Source organism: Notolepis coatsorum (assembly GCF_963971535.1).
Source record: "Notolepis coatsorum genome assembly, chromosome: 2".
In the NCBI taxonomy this organism is placed as follows: Eukaryota; Metazoa; Chordata; class Actinopteri; order Aulopiformes; family Paralepididae; genus Notolepis; species Notolepis coatsorum.
Window position 1 is genome coordinate 194,897,078 of NC_140166.1, and position 26,234 is coordinate 194,923,311.

At 40.9% G+C, this 26,234-nt stretch overlaps 1 protein-coding gene across 1 annotated transcript; it reads left to right on the top strand.

Annotated features, from left to right (window-relative positions):
* Nucleotides 1-23,624, top strand: haus5 (HAUS augmin-like complex, subunit 5). The gene is made up of 19 exons (XM_084307626.1): nucleotides 1-319; nucleotides 789-851; nucleotides 1,401-1,433; nucleotides 1,889-1,913; nucleotides 2,129-2,261; nucleotides 3,549-3,708; nucleotides 10,815-10,905; nucleotides 11,258-11,349; nucleotides 11,452-11,506; nucleotides 11,619-11,746; nucleotides 13,053-13,131; nucleotides 14,100-14,245; nucleotides 15,689-15,851; nucleotides 17,147-17,227; nucleotides 17,459-17,604; nucleotides 17,829-17,925; nucleotides 20,222-20,360; nucleotides 20,534-20,666; nucleotides 23,275-23,624. Exons 1-19 carry the CDS (start codon nucleotides 222-224, stop codon nucleotides 23,378-23,380), a joined length of 1,968 nt encoding a protein of 655 aa, XP_084163752.1. The 5' UTR covers nucleotides 1-221; the 3' UTR covers nucleotides 23,381-23,624.
* Nucleotides 23,625-26,234: the final 2,610 nt, after the last annotated feature.

Sequence of the window (26,234 nt, forward strand, 5' to 3'; positions counted from 1 at the left end):
TTATGAAGAAATTAACCTCCACGAAGAGCGGGAAGTTGAAAAACTATTAACTGCGCCTTTTACATTAGTTAAACAAGTTATATGGAGCTAAACGTGTGAATATATGTCCCTAAATCCGCGAACCGAATAAGCTAGCGTAAATTCAACAGTTCAATGAAATCAGTGAGTGATTAGTAAGTGCATGTTCGTTCGCTACAGCCGTTGTGAGCTTTGTTTAGAACATGGGAGACAGGAGCCTGGTGCGAGGACTGAAGCGATGGGCGACCGAGGAGTTCAATCTAACTCCCCAAAGTCTCCCACATGACAGCTATTTAAAAACGTGGGTATTTGGTTTATCTTTATTGTACTTATCCATCTTATCACATACTCGTCGTCATACAGATAGCAGTACTGTATCTGTACAGTATGTCGTGTGTGTCATATAATATGTTATGATGAATTGAAAATGGGGGATTGATTGATTGATTGATTGATTGAAAAGTTTATTAACAGATTGCAGAATGGGTACAGTACAGTACAGCTCAGTACATACAATTGTTAAGGGGATGCAGACCAGAGAAAGACTTTCGTCTTGTTTACATCAGGGTCCCCCATTTTCAATTCATCATAAAGTACACATCAGGGACCCTGATGTAAACAAGACGAAAGTCTTTCTCTGGTCTGCATCCCCTTAACAATTGTATGTATTGAGCTGTACTGTACCCATTCTGCAATCTGTTAATAAACTTTTCAATCAATCAATCAGAAATATTTGCATTTGATTCTGCAACGGTGCGGTTTGTTTACAGGCTGTGTGTTGGACCAGGTGCCTCCATATGGAAACATGTCACCCACAATGTTTTTCATCAGAGGTGAGTCTCGTATCATAACAAAGTGGCTACCTGTAAATATTTCTGTAATGCAGTAACTCTTATTATCTAGCTACCTCCGCTGATCTGTAACAATGTTTCATTATACAGTGGTTATCACCTGTTCAAGTTCAACTTTATTGTCACACTGGGGGAAAGTAGTTTTGTAGCCTTGATAAGCCAAGCACTAGCAAGCAGTCCACACAATCACATCAATTTAAAAAAACAACACCATAACAATTCAAAACAGACACTACAATATCTTGTTAAAAAAATAACCTCCCACCAGTACCAGTTTAGTGTAAAGTGCAGAAACAATAGATCATACCTGTAGTATGCTTAGCAACTAATATACATTTTTCATAAAGCAGATCTATCTGGGAATTCATGTTTGACCAATCTGATTGCTTGGCAGAAAAACGACCCTAACTACCGTATGCATAGATACATCGCAACAACCCCGGCATCACATGCTTGGTCGTCCTACAGTAGCTTGGTCAGACAAAACTATTTACCCCTGATAACATTAAATTGATTGTATCTCTGTTCCAGGAATGTCAGGATAATGCGTGGCAACCTCCAGTGGTATCCTTTCTGGCTTCATGGTGGCATTGTTTGGTTGGCACAGTATTTGTGAACATGCACCACTCTCTCCTAACGTTAGAAATCACAGAGCGAACCCTCCAATCAGTGATGTAACTGGGGTGTAAGATCTGGGGCAGCTCCATAGGCCATGAATGGGGCTTTGACTTTTATAAGGCCATGCGATGTTTGTGTGAGCTCTTACACCCAAATTATGTTTATATTCTAGCATTGCTAGAATGTCTGAACCACAATTTAAAACTTTATTTGGGTGTACCACACTTGTTGTTGTACTCTTTATTTCTTTTCCACTTGTCTTGGGAACATGATTATGTCTGATTCATATTGAATGTCATTCAAGCTGTATTTCTACTTGGTGTATCTCTCTCTAGCTCCAAACACTATCATACATAATGTTTTGGCATCTCTAGATCTTCCTTGACATTGTGATCTTACAGGAACAAAGTCTTGCAGGATAAAGAGGTAAAACTAATTTATCCTACAAGAGTGGTTATGATTTTAGCTTTCCATTTGAAATAGCTGAGGGTCATAGGCCTTGCAAATTAATTGACACAGAATAAACCTACTCAATGTTCTACTGCAGAATGACCAGAATTGATCTATAATGAATGACGAATAGATTTGATTGATCACAACAGTGCTGTACAATGTGGAATCTGTCTATTGATATGCTTCAGGTTCAGCAGGCTGAGGGCCAAAGTGAGGCTGCGAAGCGGAGACAGCTTCTGGAGCAGATAGAGAAGCTGAAATCTGAGATCAATCACTTGGACTGTCAGATCAATGGGATGGAAGCCCCGCTAGCCACAGAAGGTTAGCCCAGTCATAGTATTCACCAGACACAGGTTAGCCCAGTCATAGTATTCACCAGACACAGGTTAGCCCAGTCATGGTATTCACCAGACACAGGTTAGCCCAGTCATAGTATTCACCAGACACAGGTTAGCCCAGTCATAGTATTCACCAGACACAGAAGGTTAGCCCAGTCATGGTATTCACCAGACACAGGTTAGCCCAGTCATAGTATTCACCAGACACAGGTTAGCCTAGTCATAGTATTCACCAGACACAGAAGGTTAGCCCAGTCATACTATTCACCAGACACAGGTTAGCCCAGTCATAGTATTCACCAGACACAGAAGGTTAGCCCAGTCATACTATTCACCAGACACAGGTTAGCCCAGTCATACTATTCACCAGACACAGGTTAGCCCAGTCATACTATTCACCAGACACAGGTTAGCCCAGTCATACTATTCACCAGACACAGGTTAGCCCAGTCATAGTATTCACCAGACACAGGTTAGCCCAGTCATACTATTCACCAGACACAGAAGGTTAGCCCAGTCATACTATTCACCAGACGCAGGTTAGCCCAGTCATGGTATTCACCAGACACAGAAGGTTAGCCCAGTCATACTATTCACCAGACACAGGTTAGCCCAGTCATGGTATTCACCAGACCAGACACCTTTTTTTAATAAAACATTTCAGTGATTTCTTTTACAGCATATAAAGGAATGTGTTGCATCTGTTGACCAATTGTTTGGTTTTAACACGAGACATTTTGCAGTCAGTTCCCTTCCCTGTTCACTCTGCCACCTTCCCTGTTCACTCTGCCACCTTCCCTGTTCACTCTGCCACCTTCCCTGTTCACTCTGCCACCTCACCCACATGCCATAGCTGGGGAATTAGTTAAAGGAAGATGCCAGTATTTTTATCCATTATTAATCACATTGCCAACCTATTTTTACATAGAATAGAAAATGTTTTATTTTTAACACGTAACCAATAATAAGAAAACAAACACACACAAAAAGAATAACCAATACAATTAACAGTAAAGATATAAAGCAAATTCTCCATACACATAATAAATAAATATTACATGTCCGAAAAGGAGTAAATAATAAAAGTTATGATTCATCATTTAATTAGATAACTAACTATAACATGTTAATTTGGATTATTAGTCATCAGTTTAACAGATCCAGGTGTTTTTCAGATTTCCACATACATATTGATTCATCACAATGCATCGGTTATTGACACCCCTATTATCTACCATATTTGGGTTATCTCCTTTTTGTTGTTGAGCAGAGCAGTCCATCAGCCATACATGGGACCTGGTGGAGGAGGGCCAGCGCAGAGACCTAATGCTACAGGCCTTCAGGCTGCGCTGCACCAGGGGACGCCAGGCTCTCTCTGAAGACACACACAAGATCAGCAGGCAGTGCCAGGCTCTGGAACAACTGGCCAGGTAAAGGCACAGGGGTGGACGATGCAAACATACACATCACAGAGCAGAGATGGTCTCTAAATGACAAGTGAGATGTACTTTAAAACTAGGGATGTCGGGATTAACCGCTCTCACTATGACGGCACTTTAAATATGTCACAGTTTCAAAACCGCAAGAATTTTAGAAGCTACGATATCTAACTAGATATTGAGACTTGTATTGGAAATTGCCCTGTGAAAAATCCTCTCGCAAGTCATTCATTTATTCATTCAAACCTTTATTTATTCTCAAAGGACAATTGAGGTCGCCCTAATTTTCAATGTTGTCGAGACTTAAAGACATTTTTCAATGCATACATTTTTTACAATATAATAATAACTCTATATAGCACCTTTATTGTTTAAAAGGATCCCCATTAGCTGCCACCTAAGTGGCGAGCTAGTCTTCCTGGGGTCCACACAGAAAGACAACAGAAAACACAAAACATAACAACATGAGATACATATGACAATCACAATGATAACCTAAAAACAGTAAAACATTGTAGACATTATCAACATCAGAATATTTTGCTCACATATTTAAGTAGTGCATTCTCAGGTGGTATTTGAAAGACACTTTTCTATTCAATTTACTTATATTCAGTGGGCAGTTATTCCAATGATTGATGGCACGATAAACAACAGTCCTCTTTAAACCATTTGATTTTGGACGTGGTAACATAATCTGTCCATCATCGGCTGACCTAGTAAAATAAGAATGAACCTGACTGCATCTGACAATTTGTTTGTATAAGAAAACAGGTTGAGACGAAAAGACAGTGTTCCTGACAAATTTAACTGTGTTGAAAACCAGCCTATTCTCTACCGTTAACCATGAGAGTTGCTGGTGCATAGTGATAGTGTTTGTTCTCATGGAACAATGTAAGACTAACCTTGCGGCTCTGTTCTGGGCAATTTGCAATTTCTTTAGTTGACCTTTGGATGCAGAGGACCATACTGGTGCTCAATAATCCAGGTGACATAAAATTAAAGATTTCGCCACCTGTCCCACAATGTATGTAGGGACATAAGAAAGACATTTCCTCACCATGGAGATGCCACTCCCCATCTTCTTCACTATGGTATAATGTGTTCTGCCCATGGCAGCTGGCTACCAATTATTATGCCCAGTAATTTTACTTTATTTACCTGTTCTATGGGTTCCTCAGACACGTTCAAACTCATTTTTGGTATCGATGACAGTTTATGACTCGAACCCAAGATAATTGATTTCACACATGGACCGCAGCCCAAAGTGCCCCACAGCAAATGGCACAAAATGAACATAGGCATAAAATTAGCATACAGTTGACAGAATTAAAAACAATGCAAGAATAGGTATAAAAGACAATAAAAGTATTACAACGTAGAACGTTCAGACATAAGAATAGGCATACAATAAGTACGGTATTGCTTGAAGGCATGTGAAGCTACACACAAACGTCAGTTAACGTTGGAGGGGAGGTCACTTCCCAGCTTTATATGTAGCAAAAAAACTAAAAACACTTTAAATCAGCAGTGTCGGTGTGGGAGAATTTTTGATATCTAAAAAAAAGAAGACCAGGGGGGTGTTGAATAAGTCCAATATCCAATTTGCAAAACATGCCGATGAAATGAAGTGCCTGCGAATGGGTCCAACACGTCTTAACATGCTTCAGCATCTTAAGGGATCACCGTCCATCCCTGAAAGACCAAGTCAAGGTAAACATCTAAACTACATTAGCTACGTTTGAACCCACCAAAAACTGTTAAACTCACCCCGGAGCAGTTCACAGCAGAACAGACCTGTCTGAGTTTACTTTCATTTTCATTCAACTCGATCTTGTGGGGATATGGCATTACGTAAAAGAGTGACTAATCCGAGGAGAGGGACGACAAGACTCTGAACCGTGTGTTATGTTCTGTATATTCCATTTAAGTCACTAAACATTACACTATAACATTAACTGGATAGTTGATGATAATATTATTTTGATTCATTAGCTTTATTAGAAATATTCTAAAATCATTAAATCTGCTATACATTAACACTTTGAGTGCCAGCTACGAGAAATCTCGTTAGTTCATGCTATGCGTTGAGTGCCAACCGACGAGAAATCTCGTTTTTAATCGTGTTTTTTTATTTATTATCGATTACCATAAATATTTCATCAATCTAGCCTCACGTTACCAGTGGGGATCTGTCTGAGCTCAAACAGGGAAAATACCACCATTGGACTGAATGAAATGGGTGGGGGAAAAAGAGTCCGGATTCCACATTTTACTTGTCAGGCATGTAATCCGAGCCAATCCCATTCATTGCCCACCATCAGAACAGTGTGGAATATGTCTTTCGACCACCCAGTGTTGGATCAATAAACGCGATCGATATTTGGAATGGCGATCAGGAATTGGAATAATCTTTTTGGAGAACATCTGATCTGAGGTAAGGAATCTATTTGACCAGTCTTGGGATAATCAGAGCTGTTTTTACCTATATATCAACGTGTCCCATATGTATGTGTGTGTGCTGATCAGGAAATAGGATAATCGATTTTTCAGCCCGCTTCTATAGCATGCATAATCTAGCATTTATTTGAAAACGATTCATAAATAGGCCGAAAAATGACAACGTGTTTTGTGTATTACAGTAAAGCGCGATTCCTGCAGAATATTCTTTTTCTGAAAGTTAAAAAAAACGAGCGTTTTTCAAAATGGTATCAAACGGAAATGAACCGATAAAAAAAAACAATCCGTTTCGACAATGTTGACTGCAAACAAGTCATTGATAAGCGACGGGCGTATTAGACACATAGCCATAATTTAAGATATAGTTTATGCGTTCGCAAATATGATCGCCCTCCATTGACTACAGCGTTGGCACTCAAGCGCCTATTTCTGGCACCCCCTGCTGGCACGGAAAGTGTTAAAAATAAATACATTTAAACGTTTATAAAGTGCTTGTTTTTTCCCCATCCATAGTGTCTCTTAACACATTCCCTGCCACGCAATTTGAGCATCTTAGTATTTAATTTTTTTATTATTTTTTAAACAAACACATATACAAACATGACAACATAAAATTAGATATACAAGCATTAATTAACAGTGCACATCAATTAAATCACCATTTAGATAAATGTCTTATACAAGATATACACCTAACACCTGCTATCTAATACCCTACATACATATGCTCCTGCTCGCTACCCCCCCCCCCCCCCGGACCCCCCATTGGATAATCCATCCATTATCATTCGCTCCTAACCAGGCATTACCATTATATGCTAGCTTTTATTCTCTCCACCACTTCTAACCACATTGTCATTTTGGATTCATTGAGACCCAAAATTCTTGCTGTAGATCTTTCTAGATAAATCACATCGAGATATGTAAGAATCCAGACCTTCCGGCAAATTTTTTCCGGTTGAAACCATCGTGATGCTATCAGCTTTTTAGCCACCGTGATACCAGATAAAACCAATCTCTTTAGCTGTATAGGTACTGCATGCTCAAAAACATCGTTCAGCAGTAATACAGAGGGGTGTACAGGTATATTCAGAGTTAAGAGATTTGATCATTGCTGGGTCCAGGGTTAGAAATTAACTTTTTTTTTCAAGGGCTTTTTTTGCCCCCCTTAATTGATTTTCGGGGGCTTTTTTTTGTATTTCGGGGGCACTGAATTTTTATGATAAACGGTAGGGGTGGGACGGTTCACAAAATGGACGGTTTGGTTCGTATCACGATTTTGGGGTCACGGTTTTCAGTTCGATATACGTACATTTTTATAAAAAAAAAATGTAACACTCAAATCTAAACATGCTTCTCATTTATTAAAAATAAAATAAAAGGTTTACAGTGTTTACAGCCTTAAATAATGTTTGGCACACAAAGACCGAACTGACTGAAAAATATAGGCTACATTTGTCAAAGTATTAACTTAGTGCAAACAAACAATATGCTCAGCCAGCACTAGACTTTCCTTTCTTTAATATAAACACACAAAAACAATGTCAACCATGTTTAAATTCCCTGATTGTCAGTTCTTAATGGAAAGATTCGTTTTCTGCTTGAAATTATTATGTTTCTGTCTACATTTATTTAGACTAACATTATTTAAATATTGAGTGCAACTGTGGTGGATTACGTAATTCGGTGAGTTGGAACTATCTATGGGTTGGCGCGGGTCCCCACGGACATTTTAGCGTGTGGCACCTTCAGCTCCGGTAACGTTAGGAGGAGTTCATAACATCAACATGCAGTGGGACAGCGGTAATAGTCCCGGTTGGAGTTAGTAAAACACAGTTGTATGTTAGCCTTCTTGGATGTTGAATAAACGCCTATCATTGTCTTTAAACACCCCGCCTCTCAGACTCCCATTTCCTCCTCTGCTACAGTAGCTAGTAGTAGCTACGGTGACATTTCATTGACTGTACAGTATTAGCTTGCGGGCTGCGTCGGGCTACCATAGTTAAAACGTGCATTGTTTTGTACAAACTGCTAACGCTATGGCAAGATGTGTGTATGCCTATGTAATGTTAATGGCTATGTTTTTAAAGTCGTAATGAAGATTGATTTATATTGTGCGTGCCATTTTTACACAAACTGACTAGCACCTGGCTGCAGCTGGACCCTATTGGGCTGCAGTGCTGCTGCTGCCTGCAGCCAGTGCAGAACACCGGCTCCGCCAAATTAATCTTTTTATTTGCGCGTCATCTGAACCGTACGATACACAGACGCTCCATTACCGGATAAATATATATAATTAGTAAACTGTCGGGGGCATTAAGTGCCCCCCTTAACTGATTTTCGAGGGCATTTTGTCCATTTTCAAGAGCATTATGCCCCAAGCCCCTGTTAATTTCGAACCCTGGCTGGGTCACAATTTGAGCATCTTATACCATTATCTGCCAGCACTGTTTGCCTATGGAGATGTTCACCTTCTTTGCAGGGCTATAACTTTTTAAATTGTATTGCTAAATTGACACTATGGCCCATTCAACATCGATTATATATTGTTCAGGATGTAGGAACGTTTTACTTTTTCATTCATACATTCATACGAAAATACCGTCTAGAATATAAATATGTTTTTATCGTTTTCTGCAGTAATTCCTAGAACGTGAGATATAGGCATAAACGCATATATAGATTATCAAATGCCGTTTGTTGCCGATCCACGCTATTTAAAAAATTTCAACTGTACATGATCCTAAACGTTATGACTGATCATGCGCGGATGAACGGAGGGGGGGGGGGTCGTTTATAATTCCGTGATCGTCGTTAAATGCTTTATGTAGTATGGGTGATATATTGATCAAAGCAGTTTGCATGGATAATAATAAACAAACAGGCTGAAAGTAACGTCAGCGTTGGGCGATGAGACTGGAGCAAAAAGATCCCACTTATTTGACAGCGATCGAGTCGATCCATTTTCCGTTTGTATAATAATAATACACGCCCAAATCATGTTGATTATTGAGTTATGGCAGCGATCCATATCCACGGTGTGTGGCTAGAGTCCTGCAACAATATGCGAGTGCCGGACGCATTTCGGAGACGCACCGAGGTCGACTCGGCCATTTCCGGTTTGGCAACTCGCTGATCATCCACCAGGGGGCAGTATTGAAGCGTTGCAGAGTTGTGCCGAGTCCCACTGCATCAGACCAGGCTCCGTGAGGGAAATATGAATAACATGGCGAAAAAATTAAATATGATCTCAATAACGTCGTACGCTGTGGATTGGCAGAATTAGCATGAACTTGAAACACGTCGTACACCGGTATTGGCGCAGGATGTGTTAAAGGGGACATCATGGTGTGTAGGTCCAGGTTGTGTATATGAGTATGTGCTACTGCTGCTTCCCCGCGCGAGGTCCAGCCCAGGTTGTGTGTATAGGTTAGCCCAGCAGCAGCAGCAGCAGCAGCAGCAGCAGCAGCAGCAGCAGCAGCAGCAGCAGCAGCACATACTCATATACACACAACCTGGGCTGGACCTCGCGCGGGGAAGCAGCAGTAGCACATACTCATATACACACAACCTCGGCTTGACCTCGCGCGGGGAAGCAGCAGTAGCACATACTCATACACACAAGCTGTAGCACATACTCACACACAACCTGGACCTCGCGGGGAAGCAGCAGTAGCACATACTCATTTACACAGTGCTTATGGGCGGAGCCAGGCCAACACAGCCTGAAATCCAAAGTGAGAAAAATGTGGCTTTTGAGTACTTGATTAGAAATATAAAACAATGAATTTTTTTGAATAAAAGCTTACAGATGTGTTCAATAGACTCACAGGAATTGTGTAAAGTTGCCCAAATAGTGCTAGGAATAGCAATGCATGTCCCCTTTAACTCATTCTGCGCCAATTACGGAAAAAGTTGGGTTAACTCGCCAACCGTTCAGCGCCAATCACGAGAAAAGTCGGGTTTTAATCGTTATTTCTTTTATTAGCTATATCCATACATTTTTCATCCATCCAGCCTGATGTTATCATTGGGAATGGGTCTGAGCTCGCAAAAGGGCAAATACCGCCGCCTACGCCTTCCAGCCGGTGTTGCACTCCATTAGAAATGATGTAGTTTCTTTTCTGGGCCGATCTGCCCCGCTACAAGCCCCATTTCATGTATGCACGAGGAGACATAATAATGATAATTGATTTCATGAAGATTCGATAATCAGGTGAAAAATGACAACGTGATAAGTGGATTCCACTAAAACGCTATTATCGACTCTTTTCCTGGGATTACTAAGAATCACAAACTATACTCATATTCAAAACGGTATAAAACGGAAATGTACGGATGAAAAAACAATCCGTTTTTTGCATTTTGACCAGAAGCAACTCACTGACAATCGATGGTGTTATTAGACCCATAGCTATAATATAAGATATATTTTAAGTACTCGCAAATTTCGCAGTCTCCCCATTGATTAAAGCGATGGCGTTCTAGCCAGAAGGTAGACAGCGACCCCTGGCGCTGAATGAGTTAATAAATTACCTGATAATAATCATGAAACCGTGATATTTCCTCAGACTATAATTGTAGGGGATAGGGATGTCATATCATGACATCCCTATTCTAAACAGTGTGTTTTTCAGGAAGGCAGACGTTGAGGTGTTGCTTGGGAACGAGGCGTCCAGCAGCAGTGATGGAACTCACCACAGCTCCACAGCAGAGCCACAGGTCTTGGTAAGTGCCACTTGTCTCTTGGCATCCTTTTTTTAACAAGGGAAAACATCTTCTTGATGATGTAGCCGACGGGAGGGGTCTGGGAAGTGTGTTTTAATGTGACCCAAGAGATATTGTATTAACTGCGTACAAGTTTGTTACCTGCTCTCCTCCCTTTTTTCTCTACATGCTCAGAGGTCTTACTCAAGCAGCAGCTAATTGACCTATCTCTCCTCCCTCTTTTCTTGATCCTCCAATCACAACTGTTGTCCGAGAGAAGCTACAGTTGTGATTGGAGGATCAAGAAAAGAGGGGGGGGGGGGGGTTGAGTTGAGTTATCAATTATCCTATTTCTTGTGTTGTTCCCTTTCAGCACGATGTGAGGGAGCTATGCGATGAGAGGGTCCTCTTCTTCCAAACTTTACAAGAAAGTGAACTGAAGACAGCACCCTCTGCTGCTACACAGTAAGAACACATGGTGTTCAGATTTTAACTTGAATGTATCAAACTACATTTTCCTGCATGTACTAAAGATCATCTTTCTCTTCATAAACCACCACTTCACAGCATGACCCGTGAACAGAGGGCTGCAGTGCTTCAGCATTGGTTATGTTCTGTGGAGGTAGGGTAACATTTAATACCATTTTACCAGAGCTTGTCAAATATTTTTCCAACTGTTTTCATAGGCTGCTTTTTACAGCCTATTTCCATGTACTTGTCTGTCATGCTCTCAGGAACTACTGCATGGCTATCCTCCAAACCAAGTCCTCTCAGCATTGCAGTATTTAGCATCTAGACAACAGAGGGAACTGGAGGAGAAGTTGATCTCTCTGGATGTGACGAGGGATATGACTGCTCTACGGTATGCATTATTATTATTGTTAATTAAAATGAAGGCTCTCCCAAACGTCATCTATTTATGACGTGATATTAATTCCGGGCCCGGTACTGGGCCGAGATTAACCCATTTAGACCTAAAACGCCTGCTAATAATGCATTATATATCCTGTATATACACACAAATGTGTTTCCCGGTTTCAATGAGTTAATATCATGTCATAAATCGATCAATACAGTCCGTATTAATTAATGTTGCATTTCTCTTTAAAATGTAGCCAAGAGTAGAGACCCTAACCCTATCAAAACCAGCAGTCAAATTGTATATTTTCAGCACTACGTTTGTTTACCAATGATTTTAACTGTTAACTTTAGCGAAATATGAGTTTAAAGAATTCTCTGCGCATTGCATCGGAAAGCGGAAGATTTAGGCGGAAGTAGAGCAAGCTGTCGTACGTCGTTTCTTTACCTTTCTGTGAACGTCTAGAAAAAGAAAAAAAATGTGTTGCAATCTGATGAAAAATGGCGGAAATATTTACATTATAAAAAAGTAACTGTACTTGCAGTAGATTTCATTCACGTTTTTTGCTGCCCTGTCAGGGGCGCCTGGTGGTACTAAATCCGGATTGAACTCTGCCATTTGAAAGAGGAGTTTGGCCTGATTGATAGATGTATGACTTGGCCATAATAAGGTCATTTATAGGCCTGATATTCTATATTCATATTTCCAATTGCATGTGTCCGGATTGCAAAATTCAGTACTGTATCTACAAAAAAACCTGTAAATCATCTGCCCTTTATTCATTTGCTTAGATTTTTGTACACTTGATCTCAAGAAGGTGCTGAATTTGTCATGTCTGGTCAATGTTAGCATGGTGTTATTCACTGTCAAAGATAAATAAGAAATTGATATTCTCCTTTGGTTCATTACAATTCACTCAAGCCTAGTAACAGACACAATATTTCTGACACTGGGAATACATTCCCTGAGGTCCATAGATGTCCCTAGATACATGCAAATTCTTACATGCAAGAACATGCAAATTGACCTTGTAGAAGTGGAGCAATCTTCCATTTACTTGGGTATGTACTTTTAGGCGAATTTTCGGAAAATATTGCTCAGGCTTAAGAGGTTAAAGCTTCTTATTCTTTTTTTATGGGGATCACATCTCATCGATCCAAATTGAGCTATCTCAAACCCGGCCCTCTTTTCTCGATCCTCCAATCACAACTGTTGCTTCCCTCGTTCGGGGCTTGAGATAGGCCAATTCATCAGATCCAGATATATAAACGTATCAGACTTTTTCTCGTGTTCATCTTGCATGTTTCAGGTTCCGCTACGAGGGCAATCATCTGCTTGAACTCTCTGAAGAGGAGGAGGCGTTGGCGCCTGTCAAGAACCTTTTACAGGTGCTACATTAATGCTTGTACATGTAACACTAGGGCTGGGAGAAATAGTATGTTGCAATACTAGATATTAAAAAGAAATGCAACTTTAATTAATAAGGACTGTATTGATCTATTTATGACGTGAAATTAATCTTGGGTCGATTGGGCTTAAGGGGTTAAATGTGTCTTTAATTTCTTAATAAACACAATGCTTTGAACTCATAACTTGGTGTAAAATGTTACTTGTGTTGTATATTTAGTTATTGCCGACTGAATCACTACCGTCCTATTTATATACCAATTACACATTTTTAAATATCAGTTATCTTGAGCAAGACACTTTACCTCCCGATGAGCAGGTTGGCACCTTGCATTGTTGCCTCCGCCATCGGTGTGTGAGTGAATTGGTGAATGTGAGGCATAAATTCTAAGAGCACTTTGGATAAAAGCACTATATACAGTCTATTATAAATGCAGTCCATTTACCATATAAATGCAGTATATTTACTTCAAGCACAACCTCTCGTTCTCATGCTCTATCTAAAGTAAAATTCTGGCACCAACAGCAAACATTCCAGAAGTTCACTCAGTACCTTGTCATGTGAGCTAGAAAACATGTCTTAACAGTTACATACTTTCCTCATTATCTCCATATGATTGATGCATGTTTTACATACGTTCCTCATTATCTACATATGATTGATACATGTTTTACATACTTTCCTCAATATCTCCACATGATAGATACAAGTTTTCCATATGTTTCTCATTATCTCCATATGATTGATACAAGTTTTCCATAATGTTCCTCGTTATCTCCATATGATTGATACATGTTTTAAATACGTTCCTCATTATCTCCATATAATTAATACATGTTTTACATACGTTCCTCATTATCTCCATATGATTGTTGATACATGTTTTGCATACATTCCTCATTATCTCCATATGATCTTTGGATTTCCTTTGTATGTGTGTTGTTCCAGTCTGGGCTGGAGCAGAGTCTGATGGAGTTGGCCCACACCCGCTCCAGGATCCAGCAGCTCCAGAATCTGCTGCTGGGCCGCAAGAAAGAGGCTGAGCTGGAGTTGTCTGGCCTGGGAGAGGAGTTTCATACTGACGCCCTGGCACTGTAAGTCTACTCTGTTTCCTGGCCTTGATCAAAACGGCATGGTTTATTGGCAAGTCACAAGCTTTAGAACAAGTTGTGACATTTCTGGAGTATTAGGGATTTTTAGAAGGTGTACTAAAGATGGGGAGAAAAGATGCATAAATTATTATAAAATGAAATATCTTAAACGCATAACATTTTTCAGCTCGCATTACATTTGATGGTGATTATTAGTTTTCATAAATGTTTTGTCCGGACATTGTTGATATATATATATATATCAACGGTTAACAAAAATCACAGTTCGGTTCATATTGCGGTTTTCAGTTCAGTGCGGTTCAGTGGGGAGATAAATTCCTTTGCTAACACATGCATGTCTATTATCAATTCATTATAGGTGGCTTTCATGAGGGGGCATGTCTGAAGGAACATGTCTCATTCTGGTGTAATCAGAATTGTGGCTCTTTGCTCTGGGGGTCCATCCTTCTGTATAGCCTATAGTGGACGTGTTGGATAATTCTTTGACAATTCTGCGTTGTGTCTGTTCCAAGTTTGGAAATTACCTGTTGTTGAAGTGACTATGAGGGGAAATGTTGTGGCTCAACGTTATGCACTGAAATAACAAATGTGACTGTATAGTTTGCTATAAATAACAACATTACGGATTTGATTATGGATTTTGCCCTGTTGGAATCTAAATACAGAGGTTGTTTTATGTAAATATGTTGGATCGGTCCTTGTGCTGGTAACAGACCGAGGCGATGCAAACTGGCCCATAACGCATACACCTTTTCACACTCAGTCCGTCGCTGTTTAATCCATCTCTATCGTAGTCAAAACTAAATTTGTAATGCGCCCAAACAGCAGATTTAAACTACCGGTATGCTGGAGAATATTATTTGATATAGCTCGTCTTGTCCAACATTACCAGTAGCCTAATAGCAATTTCCGAGACAAACTGACTGACACAGCTGCACTCACTACCTCGTTTGGACAAACTAAAGGTCCGGTTCTGTTTTGGATTTGGGCATGAATTACTAATGTTAACTGAACTTGGTATTCCTTATTCTTAGTGTTTTATGACCGTAAATGGAAATAGTCAAAGGCCAGTTAACAGAATGGTAGCAAAACCATGGTGGTCAAAGATGTTTTACACAAACCGTTCCATTCATAATAAATTAATATATATATATTTAAAAGTTTTGTGATCATTTTTAGATATTTTGTATTACTCAATCTGTTTTCTCAATTGTATAGTTCATCATTCTTAATTATGTTCAACCCTTCAATTCCCTATTGTCTCAGCTTGACGGGTCTAAGTCTCCCTGTCTGCAGTAACAAAGATATTGGTTCAGGTCCCGTTAGACTGTGAGAAACATATGAAGTCCTGTCTGATGTAATCTCTTCTAATGAATTTCCTGTGCATGTCCTGTTTGTCCCTTATTCTATCTATATTCCTCTCAGGTCAGTGTTTGAGCTGGAACTGCAGTGTGTGATGCAGGCAGCAGCCAGGGACCTAGTCAGAGAGCAGTGTCTTCATCTTGACCAGCAAGCCAGAGACCAACGGGAGGCACTCCGGACACTCTGCAGCCAATGGCAAAGTGTCCTGGACTTCAGACAGCTTGTGGTGAGACAGGATAGGCAAATTATGGAAACTCTCACATCCTTTTTTACTAACATCCTCCCTGGGTTAAGTATTTTTAAACGTTATTACGTTGAATAGAATTGATATATCTCAAGCCGCGTCCTCTTTTCTTTATCCTCCAAACACAGCTGTTGCTTGGACAAACAAACAAACAAACAAACAAACAAACAAACAAACAAAGTTTGTCCGAGAGAAACAACAGTTGTGATCGGAGGATCAAGGAAAGAAGGCAGGGCTTGAGATGGGTAAATTATTCTGGCATTACAATAATATTCATCAATATGCTTTGGTCTTCAATTAGCTCTAAATCTAAAGAGTTATTTTGCATAACTGCATTTGTTTGCAATTTTACACATTTGTTGATTTTAAATCAACCAATCGCTTAGTCAACAAAATCCTATTACAGTTTGTGAACTGAGAATTTCTTTAATTGAGGACAGACTTCAGAGACTTGGTCCAAAGTAGAACACTGGAGCACACAGATATAAGAGAATACACTTTTATTAAAGACTTACCGTACTTTTCGCACTATAAGCCGCACCTGACTATAAGCCGCAGCAGCTAAATTGAATGATGTGTACATATATAAGCCACACTGGACTATAAGCCGCATGTGTTTTTAATGTTTAATTACCATATGTAAGGAGTGGAGCCTGCGGCTTCATTTAACTCAACACGGGAAACCTCACCCGGCCCGGACACGGAAAGGATTGACAGATTGATTGCTCTTTCTCGATTCTGTGAGTGGTGGTGCATGGCCGTTCTTATCTTGAGCTTTAAGTTCCCACCTCTACAGAGAATGACTCCCATTGGGACACAATACTGTCGGACAAATAACATTAACTCATTTACAAGTTGTATTAAGTTTAGCAAATAAGGGAACAGATAAATAACATTTCAATGCAGTAAAAAAAGCAATATTTCGAGTTTCGGGTTTCGTCCACATATAAGCCGCACCGTTATATAAGCCGCAGGGTCGAAAAATGGGGAAAAAAGCCGCGGCTTATAGTCCGAAAAGTACGGTACCTTTTACGTTTCTGTGCCAAACGACGCACCATGCGTTGGTACATTAGTCTTCAGTGTTCTACTTTGGACCAAGCCTCTGAAGTTTGTCCTGAATCAAAATGGACCTACTCTGAGAGCACCAGGTGGGCCTACAGTTACCTTGGTTGGAACTGAGTGAGAGAAACTTCTCCCTTCAGCTAGAGACGGAGTTGTCAGCATAGATGCAATATCAGTAACGTGTTGTTTTTTCTTTTTTTGTTATTTCTGTCCAGGATGCCAGACGGGAGCAAATCAGGGGTTTAATCAAGGTAAACTCTACAGCCAAGACTGAGCTGACCCGTCTACACAGAGAGGTACTTTATATTCGTTGTCTATTATATTGCAATAGAATTGTTCCTAAGCGCTGATCTCGAAACAGGCAGTTGGTCCTGGAATTTTAAATAGGGCAACTTTTATTCTTGCTTGCGCTCATTGTTGACATGCTATAATTGAAGTTGAATACAAAGCAAACCTCTGAACACACCCTTCTACATTTGGTGAATATCTGTCTCTCTCCCTCTCTGTGTCCATCGCTCTGTATTCAGTTAGGGCAGTTTCTGCAGGGTGAGCTTGTGCCGCAGTTTGGTGAGGTCAACACAGCAGCCAACGGACTACGTAATTCTGTTTCCCAGGAGGTTAAACAGTTTGGAACCATCTCACTGGTTGGCCTGGACCGCAGGACTATTGAGGGGTAAGAGACCTTTTTCTGCTTCTGGTTGCTGAGCTGATAACTAAATTTGGTTATTTTGTGTTGTGTATGACGGACACTGTTTGTGCTGCGTTTTGTAACAATAAATAATAATCTGGTGAGCTTATTAACCACAAATGGCATTTCAAATCCTTATCTGATATTTATTGGTTGATTATTTCCATTTTAGTTTGAGCAACAAAGTCCAGCTATAGTTATTGTTTCAGACTGCAAAGAATCCCAGCATCCCGGTTGTCCATCCATCGCTTGCAGGCCTCCTCCTTCCACAGTCTGTGTCAGAGTCTGGCATTCCCACTGTACAGGGTGAGTGCCAGCATATTATTATACATGAATCAATAGCTTATAAAACCTAGAAAAAGCTGTTCCCTTTTCACAGCTGTTCTTGTTGGCAATAGTATTAATTTTCTTTTTAAAATGGAAACACAAACAAACTAAATCCTTGCTCATCAACTTGTATTTTCTACATTTTTCCACCGCTCAAGCTAAAGAAAAATCAACCGAATGAAAACATTTTGCTCGTCAGTCTGCGGATGTGCAGCCTCCTAGGTGGGAGATAGCTTGTGACAGTGTCTGTTTCATTACTCCTAATAACGTTAACGTTACGTGTAAATGTTCACGCATCTGGAAAGCTGTACATGGTTTGTTTCTGTGACCCATCTGCTTTTGGAGAGTATTTTATTTATTGACAGGCTGCACAGGCTATTTCCTTTTCATTAGACCTATGAGCATTCTTTATAGACTACGGCTGTAATTGATTTAATTTGATTATCGCACATTTTGTAGCCAATTAAATGCCAATGAAGAGGAAAAACCTTGAAGTCCTGTTTTGTCTTTGTTTCTCAATAGTATGATAATCAACTGTATAATTATTACACAATAGTGTAATAATAAAGCCTAATGATGGCATGTGGTACAGACACAATTAATTAATAACAGCAAGTTTGAAGAATGTACCCCCATTCACCAGCAACACAGCACCTCAGCCCTCCAAAAACCCAGGGTAAACCCTGATCTATGTAGATAAGGGAGCGATAGCACGTGCATGTGTTGATGTATGAGTTAAGCAGATTTGGGGAGGGCGGAAGGGCCCATTCATTGGACTTTTTCAGGGGCTGAGCCATTTCTGTGTTTGAGTCTGGGGGACAGGGAAGATGCATAGCTGAGTAGTGGAAAGGACTATGTGGATGCATTAAAGGCCAGTTGCTTCCAGTCAACATGCACAAAACAAATCGTTTTTTCATCCGTACATTTCCGTTTTATACCGTTTTGAATACGAGTATGGTTTGGGTTATTCTGAGTAATTCCAGGAAAAGACGAGAAAAAGGCATTTTAGTGTAATCCAGTCATCACGTTGTAATTTTTCGGCTGATTATCTAATCATCCTGAAATCAACGCTAGATTATCATTATTATATCTCCTTGTGCATACATGAAATGGCCATCGTAGGTGGCTGGGTGGCGCAGCGGACATTGCGCTTGTCACCAACGCAAGAGACACCGGGTTCGACTCCGGCTGTCGGCGTTGCCTCCGGCTTGGGCCAGTCGTCATACTAACTCAATTGGCAGAGTTAGCGGGTGGAAGTCGATTGGGTGGTAATCTGGACGTTGTGGACAGCGACTCCTACAGGTCGGTTGGGGACGCCTGCACGCGTGAATACTTTCGGCAACCAACATGCCCTTCCGCGTTGCTCTGATTGGCCAGCGATCGGCCAGCCCTCTACGCTCGTTTTCCCCCTACGCCGGTAACGCGTGCATGCGCATTTTCTTTTTGACGGCACTCACACGCCAAGCAGGTTTTCGCCACACAGCCGCAAGCTGTGCAGGTTTTAATAGCAGGTTTTAATAGGTTTTGCCGCAGCGGTGGCAGGTTTTAATAGGTTTTGCCGCAGCAGCGGCAGGTTTTAATAGGTTTTGCCGCAGCGGCGGTAGATAATAATAATAGCAATACTTAGAATAATAATACTTAGACAACGCGGAAGGGCATGTTGGTTGCCGAAAGTATTCACGCCGCCTGCACAGCAGAGACAGGAAATGGCGGGGGTAGTGTGAGCCTCCCACACATTACACCGCACTGGCAGGTGAAAAGATGTGACAGGCTGCCTCCTCGTGTACCGGAGGGGACACGTGATGCAAGGCTTCTATCCTCCCTGCCACCGGCCAGTGGGGGGTATATGCGAGCAACGTTCAAGGTGGGGGAGGGGAGAATTGGTACAGCGGGTAATTGGGATGGGAGAAAAATAGAAAAAGTGGATAAAAAAATTATGAAATGGCCATCGTAGTGCGGCATTTGGTTGGATTTTCTACCGTCCCCACTGGCTGGCAAGATCTTTATTTAACGGATTTGAAGAATTTTTACCAGTCTATTAAACCGGTAAGACCTGGCCAAAGGAAAAAGGAAACCCTGGTACAGGAAATACTGGACTAGGAATAAACTTTTTCTGGACTGTACTTTTTTTTTATAAACCTGTTCATCTTCTAAATGTATACACTTTCCCACTGTATATACCTAAATTATTTATCTTAATTATCCACTTAAAATGGATTTGCTATCATTTCTCCCTGTTTGAAAGTCTTCTATTAACCCCTTCCTCTCCTCTCAGGCTCCAGAGGAGTTGTGCTCTCAGGCTTGTTCCCTGATCCAAGAGTTACGCTTCCTCCGTCAGTTGTTACAGCTACACACCACCTCTCTGCACAAAGTACAGAAACGCCAAGAGCTACTGCCTGCACCTGATCAGCAAGGTAAAGCAAGGAAGAACCTTAGAAGGACACTTCTTCTCAAAGCAACAAGTGTTGTATTGCATGTGCATAATACAACATTTTTATTTCCGGTACAAAAAATAACTAATATTTATAATGGTGATAAATCATCTAACACCACTGCCATCTCTCTCCTCTCTTTGTCTGCTTATTAGTCTTGCTGTCCAGAGTCAGGGATGAGGAACAGGAACTTTTTAGGACTCTGCTACCAAGGGTCAGAAAACTCACCCAGCATTGTACACAGGGCCTTTCGAATTGCAACCAAGTCAAAACTGCCATATGTCACTGGTGAGTCAAATCCCTTGTAAGATTGTAGTCTGTTTTCATTTGTATATGGTTAATTACACTCTAGCATAAACATCAACTGCAATATACGTTAATACTGGCCACCGGCTAAATGTTGGTACACAATTTGGCTATATATGGTAAGGCTTTCAATTCCTCTAGCAAGGTAGCCAGCTTGTTTTAAATTACTCTATCCTGTGCCAAAGGGCAATCAAGAAATTAATTTGGCTGTCAATTTTAATCAACTTTCCACTTTTAGGAAGTTAGTTTCATGCCTGATTGGCTTTGTTGACTACTCTTAATTCGGAAATATAGAGGAACAAATTTTTAAATAAACTGTATAAACTGTAAATAAATAACTGGAGCATATTAAGTGAACTATACTGTCGGACTGTAACAATTCCATGTATGAATAAATAAAATGAGTTGAGTTGAGAGTTTTGCACACATTCATTTAATTTGACAGTTATTGAGAGTTAATGAGTTTGAATATCTCCTCCCATGATGTCAACAGAGGACACTGCATCCTGGTGTTGTGTTAATTACAGCTCAATGAAATGATGTAGATGGAAAAATTGCAATTATTATCTCTTATTTGATCTTATCTGCGTCATTTCATTGAGCTGTAATTAAAACAACACACGGATTCAGTGTCCTCTGATTGCATCACTGGTGGCCATATTCAAACTCATTAACTTCCAAACTAAACTGAATGTATCAAACAGTTTAGACTTTAGAGCCTTTGGATATGTGTGACGATATGTGTGACATTATGTGCAAAATAAATCATTGTGCCCCATTAGATTCAAATGGATTGTCATTGCATGAGTACAGTACAATGAAAAGAAGTTGCCATCTAACCAGAGTGAAAATGTAACCGTAAAGTGCATTATGAATATACAATGTACAAGTGATTAATTGTGATGTATAACAAGCTACTGGTAATTATGTGCTAAACTGATGTATGTACAGTATAATTATGATATACAGGTGAAACGGGAATAAATATACCATGGTAGTAAGCCATACTGGCCAGTGGTATAACTATTAAGAGTAGGTATGAGATATATATATATATATATAATGTATACAGGTATGTGAACAGGGATATATGCAGATATATCAAACTTGTAGTTTTGGCTGGGTTCCGTATAGCAATAACTTGACAACACACACAAGCTCAGTTGGTAGCCACAGCAACAGGTTTAGTGAGCGTCAGTCAGGAATGCACCACAGACATCATTAGTCGATCACAACACTCTTCAACACACTGCTCTTAATCGAACCCGAGTACCATAGATCACATCCCCCTTTCTTAAGGAAAAGTTATTACTTTTAGCAAAAGTTATTACTCTCTTACTGCAGACCAGAATTAGCTAAATACTTCAATCACTTTTCCCAATAGCTTACCAACAGGAATAATGTAACAAAATAATAAATTCATATCGTCAGTATCAGTTGCTTGGGGCCAGAGGTTCCAGAACATAGCCCACCGGTGGAGCTCAACCTTCAGCGTTGGCTCGTGTCATAATCGCTGTCGCTGTATCTCACAGGCGGCACGACAGCTCTCCCAGATCTGGTGCGGCATGTAGGGGAGTTGCCCGTGCTGGACTGGGAGGGCTGGTTCTGGGCAGGCGGCTCATCCCGCAGAGTGGTGGTTTGAGCTGCTCCATCTCCTCTGTTCTGTGCTCTGCTGCCACGTCCAGACGCTATTGCTAGCGTTAGCAACAACTAGCACAACAAAAGTTCATCACTCACTCCGCAAATCCGCTGGGTTTTATAATCCGTGAGATCGGCGCGCGTAGAGTGAAAATTCAGCCGCTTCTGACACCATGTTGTAGTTTTGGCTGGGTTCCGTATAGCAATAACTGGACAACACACACAAGCTCAGTTGGTAGCCACAGCAACAGGTTTAGTGAGCGTCAGTCAGGAATGCACCACAGACATCATTAGTCGATCACAACACTCTTCAACACACTGCTCTTAATCGAACCCGAGTACCATATATCACAGTTGTAGATAAATATATATATGCAGTTTAATAGAATTATTCTACATGGCTATCATACAGGTATGTAAACAGTAATATATGGGTAGACTATAGGATGAGGTAGATAGTTATGATTTCAGTGCAATTGTAGACAGTGAAAGCAGTAGATTAGGTATAACTTGAGCAGAGTCAACAGAGTTAAGAGGTTGTATGGTAAAGGCATTATGAGCCTAGAGTACAGGCAGTAGGGTTCAGAGTTTATATGGTGTGGTGAGTATGAGAGTGGGGGGGGAGGCTGTCACCGTGGTACAGAGTTCAGTGAGACGGCAGCTGAAGGAAAGAGCTGTTCCTGAGCCTGCTTGACTTGGAACAGAGTGCCTCCCAGAGGGAAGGAGGGCAAACCGTTTTGATTGGGGTGAGAGGTGTCCTTGACAATGCTGCAAGCCTTCCTCAGACACTGTTTGTGTTGGACCGTCTCAATTGCAGGGAGTGATGTACCGGTGACACATTGGGCGGTTTTCACCATCTTCTGCACTGATGTAACTTTATACAGTAGTGAGACTATAATGTTCTTCTAACCCTGCCTCTACCTCTTTTATGTGTACATGTGTGTGTGTGTAGGTGGGACCAACCAGCTCAGCTTGTCCTACCTGAGATCAGTAAAGGGGGGATGACCTTTCAACAGTGGCTGCAGAGGTGGAAAGTAGCTGCTAAGGCTTCCAAGTGAACTCTATATACAAAGGGACTAAAAGACAAGGTCTCCTTTACGTTGTCAAGCTACCCACCATGAGGGAGATCATTCTTCATCCGTCAGAGGAAGAAAGACCAATATGCAAGAAGTGCACAAATATACCATAGGAGGGAAATAATCCAGAGCAGACAAGTGAACTCACAATGTTGTTTTTTCTGTCCTTGTTAATTAACAACTATTCATGATTGCTGATTTTATGCCTTCAAATAAGGATTTAAAACAATAAAATATTCAATATGTTATCTGTCATTCCTTCATTCAAATACACTGAACAATGTAGTGGAAGAAATCCTGTTCTTCTTGAATGTCAGTGATTGATTGATTGATTGAAAACTTTATTAACAGATTGCAGAATGGGTACAATACAGTACAGCTCAATACACACAATTGTTAAGGGGATGCAGACCAGAGAAAGACTTTCGTCTTGTTTACATCAGGGTCCCCCATTTTCAATTCATCAGGACATATATGACATACATGACATACAGATAGTCAGTACTGCTACATCTATACATTTATGACATACCAGATTTGCAAATACAGTACTGTTTGTGATACAGAAGGAGTCAGGAAAAGGGAGTATATACATTTGACGTAGAAACTGTACATTGGAGGAGGTTGGGTGGGGGGGGGTTGGGTACACTGGGATATTGACAACCATACTGGGTAATCTACATTGGAGGTGGTTGGGGGGGGCACACTGTATAAACAAGCAAAACTGTACATTGAGGGGGGGGGGGGGAGACACTGTACAAACAAACAAAATTGTACATTGGACTATTGACAACCATACTAGGTAAATGACTGTACATTGGCAAAACTGTACATTGAGGGGGGGGGGGGAGACACTGTACAAACAAACAAAATTGTACATTGGACTATTGACAAAACCATACTAGGTAAATGACTGTACATTGGAGGGGGTTGGGTTAGGATATTTACAGGGGCCAGTGTTGAATTGCAGTCTCCCGTAGGTGTCCCTTGAGAGAGGTTTTGAAAGTGGGTAGTGATCCACATTCCTTTACAGCTTTGGGTAGGGCGTTCCACATTGATGTGGCATAATTGCGAAAAACGTGTTTAGTCCCTTATTTGAGCCGAATCTGGGTTTAACATGATTTGTGGAGCTCCCTCTGGTGTTGTGATCGTGGTATTCACTGACCTTTGGGAAGTATTTTGACATGTACATGGGTACCTTGGTCGTGTAGTGTATCTTGTAGACCAGGCCCATTGCAAGTTGCTGTACTCTGTCGTCTACTCTAAGCCATCCTAGGTTGTCAAAGTGGGCAGGGGTGAGGTGGGTTCTAGGAGTAAGGTCAAGCAGTAGTCTGACCAGTTTGTTTTGAGATGTTTGTAATTTTGTTTTTAGCGCCTTTGAGGTGCTTTGGTACCATGAGGTGCAAGCATAGTCGTAGTACCCCTGAATGAGTGCTCCTGCCAGAGTCTTCAGGGTATTCTTGTTTACCAGAGAGGAGATCCGGTACAAGAATCGAGTTCGTTGGTTGACTTTTTTTATTACATTGGATGCCATTTTGTCACAGGAGAGATTAGCCTCTAGGATGGAACCCAGGTAGGTAATTTCATCTTTCCTTGTGACAATATTGTCACCCACTGTAACTGAGAAGCCGTCGGTCTTGCTGAGTTTGTTATTTGAACCGAAGAGAATGGACTCTGTTTTGCCCATGTGTAATGATAGTTTGTTATCAGCGAGCCATATGCAGATTCTGCCTAGTTCCGAGCTGAGGGTTTTTTCAACCTGTAACTTGTTCTTGTCAGAGACCAGCAGGGCTGAGTCGTCCGCAAACAGGAACAAGTTGCAGTCACAAGCTGACGACATGTCATTTGCATAAATTAGGAACAGTAGCGGTCCTAGTATGCTTCCTTGTGGAACACCACAGCTCACTGTGAGGAGGGGGGATAGGGTACCGTTTACCTCCACCATCTGTTCCCTCCCCTCAAGGTAGGATTGCATCCAGCTCACTGATAGACTATCAAAACCAATTGCTTTTAGCTTGTCAATCAGAATGGAGTGATTGACCGTGTCAAAGGCCTTTTGTAGGTCCAGCATGACCATGCCGCAGTATTTGCCTGCGTCCACCTCTTGTTTGATGTGGTCATTCAAATAGAGAAGGCATGTGTCAGTGGAGTGGGATGTTCTGAAGCCAGATTGGAATTCGTAGATTAGATTTTTTTCCGCTAGGTACTTTTCGACCTGTTCGTAGACTATTTTTTCCATGACTTTCGAGATGGAGGTGAGAATAGAAACAGGGCGGTAGTTGCCTGGGTCTAATTTGCTGCCCTTTTTGTGCAGAGGGGTCACCCTCGCAATTTTGAAGTCCTTGGGGACGTGTCCCTGTTTTATGGAGAGGTTTATTATGTGTGTGATGATTGGGGTGATGGCGGCTGCTGAGTCTCTGAGGAATTTGGAGGGGATGTTGTCATGGCCAGTGGCCTTGTTAGGTTGAAGGGCGCTCAGTTTATTGAGTACCTCATCTGTTACCATTTCCAGCTTGAAGTCGTCCTTGCGGACCCCTAGGTTTTTGTAGTAAGCTACTATGTGTTCTACCCCATAAAGCCCTGAGTGGGAGGGTAGTTTGTTTACCAGTGTTGTGGCTATGTTTGTGAAGAAAATGTTTAAGTAATTGGCTACATCCAGCTTGTCTGTGATGAGCGTGTTGTCCGTTTTTATGTTTATGTTTGAGAATCTGGTTTTAAGTTTTTTACTGCATCCTAGTTGATTATTGAGTAATTTCCAAAGTTCACGTGGTTTGTTTTTGTTTTCCTCAGTTTTGTCATTGATGAAATTCTTTTTTGCAGTTTTGATCATGGAGTT